Below are 15,468 nucleotides of genomic sequence, written 5' to 3' on the forward strand. Positions count from 1 at the left end.
GAAAATTTAAGTTGAACATATTATTGATTACAACAAATTAAGTATATTTTTCTAGCCTCGTTATTCCAGCGTGTAGATCAGTAATTGAAAACCTGGTGAACCCTGAATATAGCGGCATGCCTGCTGATGTGCTGTAATATAGTACAAAGTTCAAGCAAGAAGAAGAAAGAAAAACAAAATGGGGGGAAATGGAGACAAATCCTTTTTGAAATCACTGATTTAACATTTACTGTCATTTTTAAAATAAAGCATTATTCATAATTACTTGATGTTAAAAATGTTGTTCTTTCGAGAGATAATTAAAATGGTTTTATAAAAAAAAAACATACTTTTCCATTTCTAAACATTTTTTTGCCAAATCCTGGGCAAAAAGATGAATAATAAGGTAACTTTAGAAATTTTTTCACAGGACAAAGTTCAGATAAGGTGCTCCAAAATCTAAAGCAACAGATATAAAAAACATGTTTTAATAATCTAAATATTTTCAGCAATACAAGTAATAAATATTTATCAGATTCTTCCTTAAAAAGAAAGAAACATTCATTCTAAATTATTTTCAAAAGTTGATAACACTTTAAATATTTGTTTTATTTTAAGGTTGACATCTTTTATTTGTTTTTAACTTTTTTGGCTGTCAGTTTTAAATCACTTTACCTTATTTATTTTATTTCATTTGACAATAACAATTTTTTCATAACAAATTAATTTTTCTCAATTCTAGTCAGAATCTTTCATAAAATGAACATTTTAAAAAATCTTTCCAGTAGGGCAGGCCAATTTGTTTCTTTTTTTTTCTTATTTTAATGCTTGGTAATGCAAAAAGGCGCCACTGGTTGAGCAAAGTGCATGTAAAAAACTTGAAATATTTGGATAATTTATTGTTCTGCAGCAATTGTGAAATTTTGACAAAATAATGTTTTTTTTTCTTTGTTATGTTTTCAGAAAAATTTGTAAAAAAAAGCACTTTCCTGGTTTTGACAATTGGGTAGTATGGAAAAGGTGTCACTGGCGACAGTAATAAGTTACAATAAAAAAATTGTGGTGAGTGGTATAATTTCTTCCTTTTCCACAAATGCATAGACGTTTTGCCAATGTCCTGTATTTTTAACGTTTTAATAAATTTTGTCAAAACATTAAATACTTTTCGACGTATTTATTCGAAATAATTAAATAGTTTGTCACATATGACGGGAGAACTTAAAAAGCGGCTGATTTTATAACCCAGTGATTTTACAAGTGGTGGTTACTGCAAGAAATTATTTTATTTTAAAATGTTCAAAGCCAACATTAGCACATGGCAAAAGAAAGGATGCTACATTCAGCTACTTATCAAATTTGTTTGGTATTTGGCATTACTTTTATTTCAATATCGTTTATTGTAACTAATAAATAATGAATTCATGCATCATTTTTTAATGCATCAATGTTAAAAGTAATGTTAATGTATATTGTACAGGTTGGTTTTCTGCTGCATTTAGAGCTTTCAAATCCATGACCTTCCATAATTTCCGAATTTTAGCTTCATTACGCTACTTTAAAAAAATTGTCAGCTTGATTTATAAAATATATTATTCACAACTGCATTGGAGAATAAGTAAGTGATCATATGCATCATAAGTTCATTAAAGTTGCAATAAATTGCTGATTTAATGAAAAGTCTATGTATCTTCTCGGTGGGATCAAGTATCCCCCATGAAGGGATCATGTATCCCTTGATGTAGGGATACATGATCTCTTTTTGAAATTATTGAAAAAAATTATTTTACCAACACTATCTGTTTAATTTCAACTAAAAAAAAAATACTGTCAGATAGCGGAAAAAATTATCTTGTTCACGTACTTAAAATAAAAAATTTTGAAAAAAAAATAGAACCGACTTCAAAATTGCTCTAAAAAGTGAAAAATAATTTTATTCTTTAAACACCATCGATAATGCTTTTAAACATAATTTTTGAAGTTGGCGCAAAAACAAAACGTAAAATCCAGTGTAACCATGCTTCGTTCATATTTTTTTTTTTTTTTTTTCAGAAAAGCATCCAAAATTACGAACGAAACATTTATATCGGTATTCAAATATGCTGTCATCAATGCATAATGTATGTGATAGTGAAAAAACTGGTCCTGGTTAAATTTACAGTTGTATTTGAGTTATGGCTGTGAATGATTTTATCTATCGTTTTTGCGCCAACTTCAAAAATTATGTTTAAAAGCATTATCGATGGTGTTTAAAGAATAAAATTATTTTTCACTTTTTAGAGCAATTTTGAAGTCGGTTCTATTTTTTTTTCAAAATTTTTTTATTTCATTCTTTTTAGTGTAAATGTAGGTATTTCAGAAATAGTAAGAAGTTACCATCACGAAACTTCACCTAATTTTTTTCATAAAAATGCTCCGTACGAAAAAAAAAAAAAAAAACTATAAACACGCGTTACACTTTAAGCGATTGGCACTAAAAACTTATCTTTGTTCCTCTCTGGAATTCATGTGTAGTTAATTTCTATTTAAGTATTACGTTTTCCCTAACTAATTTCCATTTCACAGCATCTAAGTTGCTCATGATGCAATCCTGTATTTTCTTACTTAGCCCCGATCATCTGTTATCGGCATAGATGATAACGATAAAAATACTACAGAGTAGTTGAGTCAAACCTAATGGTAGCATTGTGAAGGCTAAGCAGATCCTAATCACTGCATCACCTCGCTTCCAGGTTAGGTTTACCCCTACTATGGAGCAATAGCACTGAAGAAAGGAAGATTTTGATAATTCACATAGGGTTACTATAAATCAGCAGGGTTACTAAAATAAAATTATTTACGCCAAAAATGAGACGACAGCGCCAGATTCCCCATTATCGAAATATCCTTTGAAGAAATTTAATGCTTGCTTCAGAGAAGCCTTCATTCAAAATTATCATTACAATTACTATTAATGTTACTGTTATATGGCACCAAACTTTTATAACAGTGAGTTTCCTATTGTCGCGTAGATGAAGATAGCGAAGACAATGTGAAAGCCAAATGAAGCGACTACTCGTTAGTCTCAACTCGAGATCTTTATTCAGAACCACGAATGAACGTTACATCTCCTTATATACAACTTGAGAAAGTGCTGGAACTTTCCAGACTTAGAAAGATACAAAAATTAATAGAAGATTCGAGAAAACACGGGAAACAGTAGAAACGAAATTTTAGTAAAATTCACTTTGTCCTAGTCGGGATTTGAACCTGAGTTGCTCGTGTGGGAGGCGAGAATTCTACCACTGAACTACCGTTATCCACGGATGAAAAGTGCGAACTTCGCTACAAAATCATTTAATAGGGAAATTGCATAAAATTTACTGTTTTTTGCCCATAACTTTTTTTCTAATGAACAAATATGGTCAAACAAAGTAATGGGACCTAAGTTGAGCCATCCCCTATCCATTAAAAAAAGAATCATCAAAATCGCTTCACTAGGTGAGACGCTATGAGTGGACAAACAAAAAAAAAAAACATACATACGGTATGAATTGATAACCGCCTCCTTTTTGAAGTCGGTTAAAAAATAACTTGCAGCAGAGAAAAAAAATTGAAAACTAAAGTGGGGATCAAGTATCCCCAGTCTCCCCTATGTAATGAAATCCATACTAATATTATAAAGAGTGAGAGCGGATTTTTGTGTGTCTATATGTTCGAGGTAATCTCCGAAACCACTGCAACTATTTGAAAAATTCTTTCACTACATGACATAGGCTATAATTTATGCATATATGTATTCATACTATTTTTTTTAACCAATAGTTTTTCTTTGCTACCAGTTTTTTTTTCACACTGTTTTGTTCATATATACATGAAAACAGACCCTGATTGCCTCGCATCCTCAATGACAAAATGGTTTGACGATTCTGCTTGATCTGAATGCTGAAGTTTGGAAACACATGAAAGAAGCAAATATCACGATGCTAGCATGAGATTCTGCCAAACCCTTACATGATATTGCGACTGTGGAGGATAAGATATATAGCATACTCTTAGCATTGAACATTGCAAACCAATTAAAGTCACAGAATGCTAATGCCACAAAATTTATCAAAACAAATTAAAACTGAGATTCGCCTCAAGCATATTAGTTTTTTTTTAATTCAAGTAGTGTGAGGGTTCAGGAGAATTTCTACAAGTTGGAAGAATGCATACTTCTCACAGTTGTAAAAAATAATTTTAGCTACTAGTATAAAGGTTAACTGAACATATTTAATAAGTGTATCGGCATCAGCTCGATTACGGCCAATCCCGGATTGCTCAGCTCTTCTTGATTCATGGTACTCGCTTGCAATTAAGTCATTGCTGTGGCCATTATTATAAAACACCTTTTGGAGCTCTTTTGGAGAAGCAGGACTGTAGGAAGCTATTATATTACACCTACTTAAGATTCTAGATGACTCGACTGGCTTTAATCAGGAAGGTTAAGGAATTCTTCAGAAGTAATCCAGGATAATTTCAGGATGGTTACTGAATTTTTGAGCAGAAAACATTTTTGTTTTTTCCTAGATATGTTCCTTGCAGAAATTGGGTATATCAACTGAACGTTATTTTCCAGAAACGTTTCTCAATTGTTTTTACAGTGTATAAATGAAAGTTTAATTTAAATTTGAGGCAAAATTTGTCAATTAAGTGGAAACTCATAGAGGATTTTTGTTTGCCATTGCCGCAGAGAATCAACGAAAACAATTCAATAAAAACAAGATTGGAACTAGGAATGCAAATTACTTTTTCTCGGAATACCCGGTGGAACTGGAAAACTCAAAAAATGCAGCAGCATCCAAAAATCGATCAGCAGGCTTTTGCAATGTTTTTTTTATGGAACTGACGGGACTTCACTTGGTAGAAAAGCTGACCGTTAAACATTTAAACTACTTTGAATATCTCCTCCAAAAAATCTCCACATGTTCCACTAGAAAAAACGGGCAATCGGGAGAACTTCTTCAAGAAGATGTCTCATAATGTAGGACAAATGTTCAATGAAATACCGTTTGGCTCTAGAAGGTGTAGAGAGAACCCTAAATGGACGAAAAGGTTCAGACAAAATTATGAGAGGTTTCACCTTTTTATTTGACGGTGTCTTTCCTCAACTCTTCAGGTGGTGCCCTAGAGAAACACGTGCCGATATACTTCAAGCCTGATTAAAGTCGTCTCCTCTTATGGGATCCCTCTACAATCTCTGTATCTTAAGAAAAACTATAAGGGCCCGTTTAGGAGATGGTGGTAATACTTGAGTCTTTTACTGCAAGAAAGTAACCGGAAAACACATTACATAGGATATCTTATCAAAATAGATGAGTTGGGAAATTCTCTCTAAATGATTTGATCCTGAATGTTCATCCTGAAACCAAGACTCTTTGTCAAAATATTACACGTAGATGTACAAGAGGAAAATAGTTTTTGCCAACAACAATGTGCATCATGCACATGAATTCCTTAACTCCCTTAAACCTCCTCCGGAGTTCTCTTCATGTTATTAAAATTAAAGGCGATAGCCAAACAAATTTTACAGTGCAACTTTAATTTGCATAATCTATGAAATGGAATTGGACTCTAAATAAAATTACTACGGAATAATATGACTGAGATTACTGTTCTTAGAGCACCAGCAGCATATCAGTTGGCTCATTTTCCTCGTATCCCTATGGTCCCTGCATAATTAATTTTCCAATTTAAGTGATCACAATTTTCAATGAAAATTCTTTATGGCATCAACATTATCAAATCTGAAGTTCAAATGTACAACAATACAATATGTAGTACAACGTTACCTACGGGAAGATTCTATTGTTTACTGGGGATCATATATTGGTCTCTCTTGGGGATCAGTAAATGAGGTAAATGAATTTGTTTCAAATTTCATAAAAATGAAATAAAAAAAATGTTGCTTATTATTAAATTTTAAACAAAAAAGTACCTGCATCATAATTATTTAAGATATAGTTTTTTTTTATTTTTAACCCGAACTAGGTCGGAACAGGTTTCTAGTTGCTATATAAAGCAATAAAATTTTAAAGACTCCAAACAACTTTAAATAATATTTCTTGGTGCAAATGGACGTATTGCATGATACAATTTTGATTATGCAGTAAACTCCTTATTACTTGCTAGCGGATTTTTCATTGGATGGATTATCTGCGAGTGAATCAACAATTGGGAAGGTGTATTTTTGTAGAAAAAAGTAAATACCAATGGCTGTTTTTTGTTGAAAATTTAAGCTCTGTTGTTTTCGTTTTATTTATTTTTTCTGCTTTCTTCATCATACATAAACTAGTTCTTTATTGATGCTAAGTTTTGTTGAGCAAAATTACAACTGTACTGTATATATTTTCACCCTTTGAAGCACTTGTAAAAACTGTCATGAAAAGTCTGGACATTTTGAACTCTATAAGTTATCACCCGATTATCCGCACAATTGGGTGGCAAAAGTGCCACGGATAGTAAAAATTGCTGATAAACGCAAAAAGGCTAAAATGAGTGACAAATAAGGTAAAAATTGTCCTTCTGCTTGATGCATAATGCTTTCAAGTACTATGCGTCAATATATACAGCTAAGTTTTTGCGGAAGGACAATTTTTACCTTATTTGTCCCTCATTTTAGCCTTTTTGCGTTTATCAGCAGTTTTTACTATCCACGGCACTTTTGCACCCAATTCTGAGGATAATTGGAAATTTCCAGACTTTTAATGACAGTTTTTACGAGTGGCATTGGCTTGAATCATATTGGATACAAATGAATAAAAATTTACAAATGAGAGTGTCAAAATAATGAATGTGCAAATCCTCACCTACACAACGTGAAATATAGGAAGGATTTAAAATAATGTTAAACACAAAACTATTAATGTCCTAGAGGATGCATAACACAAAAAAAAAATACAGTTTTATAGAAGTGGATGAAATTGTATTTCAAAATACATAAAAAAATAGGGGCTAAAGCATAAAAAACATCTAAAATACATAAAGTTCAAGCCTTATCAATAAATATGTGTGCTTGAGAACTCAAAATCATCAACCAATCATCAGTTTCCATCTTTTTTGAGCATTTTTGCTGAAAATCATGATTTTACAAAACAAATTTTGATAATGGTCAAAATCCATGTCTTTCTGTGATTTTCAATGACTTTCTAAGTGAGTTGATGGAAGGTATGGTGAGATGGTATTCTATATAGTTATGAATTTTTAGAACTTGGAAAAGTTTTTAAAAAATCCTGATTTTAAATGGTTTAAATGATTATGAAGGAAAATCCTGATCACACACACACATTATAATTTTTGCAAAAAAAAAAAGAGTGGTTGGGTTAAAGTGAAAAACCACCGTAAATAAAGCAAATTCTCAAGAAAATATAGCAAATAGCTATTTCAAGGCTGCAATGGAGCCTCTTCATCAGTTCAAAAAACTCAATCACACAACAAGAAAGTTGTGAGAGAACTGTTTTACATCTGTAACTTTTTACTTAGAAAAAAGCAAGATAAATTTGAAACTTAGAATATAACTGAAGAAGCCCTGTCACCCCTGCTTAATAGCATTGCTTTCATTCTTTATTTCTTAAGGCAATTTTGCCATGGCAAAACTTGCAGTAATGAGTTCCAAAACTGAATATTTCAAGTAGTTCTGAGGCAAGCAGAATGAACATTTAAATAAAATATTTAAAAAAATTTCAGTCTCATGCTATTACAAAAGATGTTTACTTAAAAACAAGAATATGCCCATTCATTCAAATTTCAGAGAAAATCATAACTAAAAAAATAATAATACTAATAATATGTAAAAATTACTTGTATTGGTTTTCCTTAAAATTTTCCCGGTCCAAAGTTTCATATACCCATCCAGGAGCAAAAATAGCAATAGATAATCCAAACTTTCTTGCAACAGCAGCAGCCTATAAAAAAAATTATCCATGAAAACAATATGGAAATTTTAATCCAGAAATTAATGAAAAAGGATAAAAAAGGTATCCAGGAAGAAAAATAAAATACTAGTTACAGGGTTGCCACAGAAGTTCAAGAATGAAATTCCCTCACATTTCCAGGTTTTCTAGGTGGTTTTGAGAAAAATTTCAGGTTATTTGATGTCCACCTTCATTTTACAACATTAATATACACATCTCAAATTTTGATAAAACTTTTCTCGTTTCAGACTTTACAAATAATGGTTAGCAAATACAATTTACTCAAGCTGAAATAATCAAAAATATGTACTATAAGGTGGTTCAAAAAACTTTTTTTCAGCTAGAGTCCAAGACATCCCCCCCCCCTTTTTTTTATTATTTTTTTTATTTTTATTATTTTTTTTAGACTTACTAATAGTATTGTGCTGTAAAAGTTTTAGCTTCTTACTCAAATTTTAAGAGGTTGCTCAATGACCCCTTAATTTAACATTAGCCATAGCATAGAAAAAGTCACAAATTTAGAAATATTTCATTTCCCCAGGTTTTTTTTTTTTTTTTTTTTTTTTGTAAATAATTATTTTATTGCAATGTATATGCATATAGTTCGAGTATATTATAATATGAGCATTGTTTTTTCAGTTCAATGTATTTTGTAAACTTCCTTCGCATACTTATGAAGTTTGGGGGAGGGGGTTGAACACATTCTTTCAGTTGAAAAAGGAAATTAAAATTCTTCCAGTATATTACTATCCACAGTTCTAAAGACATTGAGTGGTGTCCTGCTATCTAGGAGAATTTTTTTTTTTAATGTGCATTTTTGAACCACCCTAATGTACTAACAAAAGTGAAACAAAGAATTAAGAAATAACATGTAGCATATCATCTTTTCATCGCGAGGAGCCACTGCCTTACATCAAATGAAAGAATGGCCAAATAAAAAATTGTGACATCTGTATCACAAAAAAAAAAAAAAGTTAATTGCTAATAGTCTGAACTAAAAAATTATGAAACCTAAGCCTATCCAATTATTGCCTTCCACCCCTACAGTCCAGTACATTCACTGCGTTTTGCTTTCAGACTTAGGCCTGTAAAAAATCATGCATCTTTTAGCTCCACATATTTCTGCTCATAAAGCAGGGGTTCCCCCCCCCCCCCCACACACAATATTTCTGAACGCCTTTGTGTTTTTTTTATTTTTAACCCTCTTTTTTATTATTTATTTTTGTAATATTTTTTATTTACCTATTTATTTATTTTTAATTATTATTGTTTTAAAAGAAAAGTTCTGCACTGGCCAATGAAATACACAAACACACAGAATAAATAAAAAAAAAATAAAATGAAATAAACAGTTTAAATAAAAATAAATCAATAAATGAATTTAAATCAATAAATGAATTCAAATAAATAAATAATTAAAAAATTCCCCCAAAGATTTTGATAGCTCAACTTGCGCAATAATCCCCAACTGGGGGCACCCCTGTCATAAAGTAAAATTTTTAACAATGATCACAAAACTCTCTGATGTGCAGATTTTTTTTCAATCGGATTACTTTTATTTTGAAAGAAAGAAGCGCGTTGAAACAGTCATTACAGATCACTACCAAAATACTAAAAGATTAGCGATGATACTCCTGTAAAAAAGAAACTTTCTAAATTTAAAATTGTCTAATTAACTAAATTTACAGAACAAAACTGTTTAAAATAAAACAATTTCATTAATAAGAACTTCTGATGCACTCGCAGACAAAACAATGTGCTGAGTACTCAAAATAGTAATAACAACTAAAGAATTGCTGACGTAAAAAGCAGCGTACAAGCCCAAACTATAAAGACAAAAAATACCTTTGCATGTCCACCGACTGCTATGGCACGCCAATGCCAGACAGTTGATAAAAAGAATTGAAGGGGGAAGGAGAAAGTCGGAACTATAAAACGACTAATGGCGATGCGAAAAACAAGGCTAAAAGAAATTATTTTTGACGTCATATAACGCCTCACTAATTAAGAAAAATAAAAGAAATTCCCTTGACATTTCCAGAAATTTAGGTTTTTTTGAACAATCACGATTGCTTATTGTTCTCACTCGACAGTCCTTGATGTTCCGGTTCCTTTTCAGCTTGGACCAGGCCTGCAGCACCACCGGCGGCGGCGTGGCTGGTCCTGAGCACTGTCCACCGGAATCCACTTTTGCTGGGCGGTGGCGTCCATGTCCTACACACGCATGCTCATACACAGTCGCCTACGCGCGCACGCCTTTACACACATACACACGCCTACGTGCACACACGTAAGCCTACACACACAACTATACACACGTAACCACCCAGGAGGAGGGACATGCTTGGGGGGGGGAGCCATTTCTAGAAACAATAACTCTAACCAGTAGAGTCTTGTCGCAACTCGTGATTGCGAAAAACATAATTTGAATTCAAAGTTTCGGAATTCAAATTAGATTTTTTTTTTTCATTTTTTCTGACATTTCCTCGAACATTTTCATTTTCCCTGACAATTCTAGGTTTTCCCGGTGCATGGCAACCCTGTAGATAGTTTCAGTGATTTTGGAAGTTAAAAGGGTCGAGTCCCGTTTCTTCTGAGTTTGGGTTGGCCCGAGGGATTAAGGAGGAACTAACAAAAGTCTTACTGTTAGCCAACACACTCCAGCCATACCTCCTGTGGAAAAAGGGGTTTGGGAATACCAAAGAGATTTTTGGGTTAAGTCAGAGTCTACTAACAATTTTCTTATACTGATAATGAAATTAGCAACATTTAGGCTCTTAAAGGGGTTGCCAACTCTTAAGCAGGTGTTAAAATTCAGCTAATTCAAAATGATGGAAAAAACATTGCCCACTAAGGGGGAATTAGCTTAAGATCATAGCACAGACAAATTATTAGAAAATTTAAGATCTTAGCATAGACTGCAGTATTGAATTTTTTAGGGCGGTGTTATCATTAATTTTCTTTTTTGGAGCGGCACCTCAATATGGTGGGGGGTGGGGGAGGAATCTTTAGCATTGAAGGGGAGCATCATTGCTCTTGGATAGCCACCTTTAACTACTAAGTATTATAAGTATAGCATGGTGGAACTCAAGTTGTTACATAGTAAACTTAAGTCATTCATAAAAAAATTAAAAAAAAACACTAACCAGCACTAACTTTGCTAACATTTATGAGTACAGGCAACATTATAAAAATAATAACAAGTAGCAAAGGGGGAAAATAGTACAGATACATTCAGTTAATTTAGTATTTCAAAAACTATACAAACAATGTCAGTAGAAAAGCCTCCTCCACCAAAGCAACCACGACCAAATACGTCAATGCCCACATATATGTCAGTTACTCGATCAGCTGCTTCGGAGATAGATTTACTCAAATTCTCCTCTTTCCAGCCATAATTTAGAAATATGCCATCGCAAACAAGGAAAAAATTTCTGAAAAACATCAAAATAAATTTTCAGGAAAATGATGTAAACCTCTAGTGAACACTTTTCAACTGTGAAAACCAATGACCACTACTTTTCTAACTTCAGAGGTGAAAACAAATTTATTTTGGAAAACTGTCATGAAGTTCAACAATAATTTTGAGCATAAGATATCATTACCACTGAACAGTTTTTTTTAAAACCTTTTTTGTCATTTTGTGTACAAAAATAAGCATACTTCAGATAAAGTGATTTGAATTCAAACCATATACATAAATTCAAATCTGCATACTAAACTATAAGTACTGTATTAATTAATTTATACTAGAATTTTAATTATAATGCAAATTAAAAAAAAAAAACTTTTGTAGCACTATAATGATGTTTGGGCAAAATTGCTATGAGGTCCCAATCCTGTTGAGTGAAGAAAATACTGTAAAGCTTGGAATTTGATTTGGAATTTCAAAAACTTATAACTTCTACAATTTTGTACAAAGACTAAAGCATATTTGCTCTATCAAATACCAAAGTAAATTACTAAAATGTTTAGTAAATCAGTTTGTACTTTGCACCTGTTATTAAACAGATTTTTAATCAAGATTAATGACCCTTATCAAAAGCACTGGCGTTCCAAAATATGCAACTAAATTGACACAGTATGAAATCTAGAAAAATAAAAGTTAATAATTAGAGGTGGGCAATGTCATTCTTTTTAATGATCCGTTCATCAGAGGATTAATCATTCTTTTGATCCATTCATTGAACCAGTTCATTTGAACGACTTCGCTCATTTAAAAAAGTTGTAGGTAATCTCTCTCCATGACACACTTATGGGCATTTGAAAATTTTCATTAGATCAGTAATATTTTTTGAAAAAAAAATCTTAAATCTAAAAGTAAGAAAATATGTCTATGAAAAATGAATGGCAAAACATTTATTCAGGTTTACATGTAGGAGAGTAAATATATGGTAAGTGAACTTTTTGCATTCCCAAAGAAGCATTTTCTGTTTAGTTTAACATTCATTATTTCATTAGTGGTTGTTGTTTTTGTAATTGCAAAGATGAAGGCCAGATGATGTTTGAACCTTTTTGAGTTTTATAGGCACCAGGGGAAAATATACCTGCAGGGGGCTACACTATTAACTTTAAAACTGTCAGAGGAGTGGCAAAGAAGAAGAGGCAAATTCACTTGTCTCTACATAGTATAAAATGAAGTCTCCAAAAAGCGTCAGTGTGTTTGAACTCGCAAGACTCGAGAACTACCCGGCCGATTACGCTGAAATTTTCAGTTTGTTCCTTTAAGTCCTGAGAAGGTTTGCAGACCAGTTTGAAAACAATTCGATGAATAGTTCTTATTTTATTCCAATTTAGGCCCAATTTTCACATAAATTCCCGAATATGGGGGTGAAAAATTACTCGCAAATAATAATATTATATATCGTTGGAAAGGGAAGAATTTTCCGCGTTCTACGCAATTTGTTCCAATGCTCTAACTTAATTGCGACGGGAGTTTTTTACGTTTTTAGTTTGAATTTTTTTAGGCTTAGCTAAAATTTAGGCACTACTTTCTTCATTAAATCCATCAATAAAAAGTGAAGGAATTGTCCCAGTTTTCTTTTTGACAGCATTGGATAGAGCTGCTTTTTTACTCCAGATCTAACTCGACCTAAGGTCAAAAGTTTAACCCTCCATCTCCATTAGAAAAAAAGTTACAAGCGAATAAAATGAAATTCAAAAATCTTTTCTCTATTCAAGTTTTTAACCATTTTATTTTGCGTTTCCAAGGTAATGCTTTTTGAATCCATTGTTTATTTTCATCTTTCTCATTTTAATTCCTTAAACTTATTTTATTTTGTGTTTCCATGGTTATGCCTTTTAAATCCATCTTTCTCATTTTATTTTAATTCCTTAAAAGTACTTTAGTATCTGTCGTCATTGTTTGGCGAGAAAATTTTGCATGATGGTTTTTTTTTTCTTTCATTTAATCCTGGTTATTGAACATACTTCACTTGACGCAATGGTTTTTTTCAAGGTAGACCGGGCAACGGAGCTAGTAACATATAAAAACAACAGCACGCATTCTTTTTACCTGAACTTAAACATAATCCATGATGCCTACACACAATAAATATTGCATTGTACAAACGTACTTTTAAGTGATAATAACATAATTTTTTAAAAAATACTAAGCACCTATCATAATGCATTCAAAAGGATAAAATAACTTTTCTGGGTCAGAAAGGACAAGTATTCCTGTAGTTTTCAAGTATTCCAAGAAAAAGACTGCACAAACGAAGAAAAGTGCAGCTCAAGTCATGTAGAGAATGTTTTATCATTATCTAGCTTTCGATCATAAATTTCACTGTTGAAGCATGCATATTTTTCTTAATGGAAAAGTTCGGCTCAAAATGACTTGAGCGCACTTTTCTTGGTTTGTGAAGTCTTTTTCTTGAAGAATTGAAAACTACAGGAATACTTAAATTGTCCTTTCTGACCCAGAAAAATTATTTTATCCTTTTGAGTACATTAAGATAAATGCTTAGTAATTTTTGAAAAATTCTGCTATTTTAAAGTTTTTTGTTTTCAAACAAGATTTTATTTTAGATTTTCATTTTTTTTAGCGTTAAGTTGTACAATAAGATTAAACAAATCATTTAGTGAAATTCCGAAGTCTCTAAGTGGTCTAGTTGCTGAGATATAAGCAAAAGAATGGTACACAGCATACAAGTTACTTGTGATAAAGATCCTAGTATGTCTCTTTACTTAGCCTTGTTATCGATTATCGGCATAGATGAGGATAAAAACCCTAAGAAAGTAACCTCAGTGAATAAATTTCATTCTGGCTCCAGAGAAGCCTTGATTCAAAATTTTCATTATGATTACTATTAGCATTACAAGTAAAAGAAGTAGTTTAAATATAAAACCCATTGTAAGGCAACAAAATTTGCAACAATGGGTTTTATATTTAAACATTTAATGGGAATATTACATGAAATTTGCTATTTTCCATCCTAACCGAAATAATTATTTTATTTCAAAATTTTAATTTTTCAGCGTTGTGTTGTACCTTAAGATTAAGCAAATCATTTAGTGAAATCCAGAAGTCTCTTAGTGATCTAGTTGCTGAAATATAAGTAAAAGCAGGCCTCAGATTACTCCATGATAATCAGGCCAAGTATAATAAAAGTGCTTAAAAATATATACTTACCAGAGGAAATACTGAAACGAGTGGCACAAACACGTTTTGTAGCAGTGCAAAGAGAATTGATGCAATATTATACAACCAACTTCAAGGGACCAAATTTTGTTCTCGGTAATGGAAATTTTTTTGTAATTGCATTCAAGCAATGTACCGGCAACTGCATCGGGAGTATAAACTCATTTCGTTGAAACAGAAATTTCATTGTATTGGTATTCGTTGTATCGGGATTTCACTGTAAATTTAAATGCATAAAGTTACAATTAGGTCCCTTATTCCAAGGTTTTCACTAAAAAAATGCCTGTATAAAGTGGCTACTAAACCATAAGTGATAACCATCCATTGGTGACTAACTAAAATTTCAAATTTTCCAGTATGAAATTAATGTTGCTTCAAGATAGACACATACTGTGCTGGCCAAATTATTAGACTAAAGAGTATTTTTTTTTTGTACACTATTTGTACTAAAATACTATTTTTTTTACTGTTAAAGTACAGTACATACTGTACACTGATTATTAGTTATTTTGGCATAATTTAATGTTTGCAGGTGGCAGCACTGTCTGTTTTGTTTATGTTCTTTGTTTATCCACCTGCCACCAGCCTCAATCAGCTTAAACAGTTCACTAGTTCTTTTTATTAGTGTGTTCTGTTATATTTAAAGTTAGTTTTAGGTAATTAGTGAGCATGTGTATGTGAGTATATATAATAGTGAGTATAAACAATTTTTTACCTCCTTTTTTAAAAAAGTTAAGAAATGATGTAAACCTTGTGAAAAGTATGCCAAAAAGACTTAAAATGCTCATCGAGAACAAGGGAATGCATACTAAATATTAGATAACCATTTCACTGTTCGTTAATGGGTCTATAGTTATGTAATCAAACAAGAATTTACTTTTAAAACAGTCTTAGTCTAATAATTTGGCCAGCACT

The 15,468-nt window shown here is 31.9% G+C and overlaps 1 protein-coding gene across 1 annotated transcript in view; it reads right to left on the reverse strand.

Annotated features, from left to right (window-relative positions):
- LOC129227772 (cytosolic endo-beta-N-acetylglucosaminidase-like) overlaps positions 1 to 15,468 on the reverse strand; it is a gene marked incomplete in the record, with an annotated part of 35,865 nt that overhangs the window by 16,938 nt on the left and 3,459 nt on the right. The window contains 3 exon segments of the mRNA XM_054862379.1: positions 330 to 438; positions 7,798 to 7,901; positions 11,179 to 11,344. Coding sequence (XP_054718354.1) covers positions 330 to 438; positions 7,798 to 7,901; positions 11,179 to 11,344 — 379 coding nt within the window.

This window comes from Uloborus diversus, chromosome 8 (assembly GCF_026930045.1).
Source record: "Uloborus diversus isolate 005 chromosome 8, Udiv.v.3.1, whole genome shotgun sequence".
NCBI lineage: Eukaryota > Metazoa > Arthropoda > Arachnida > Araneae > Uloboridae > Uloborus > Uloborus diversus.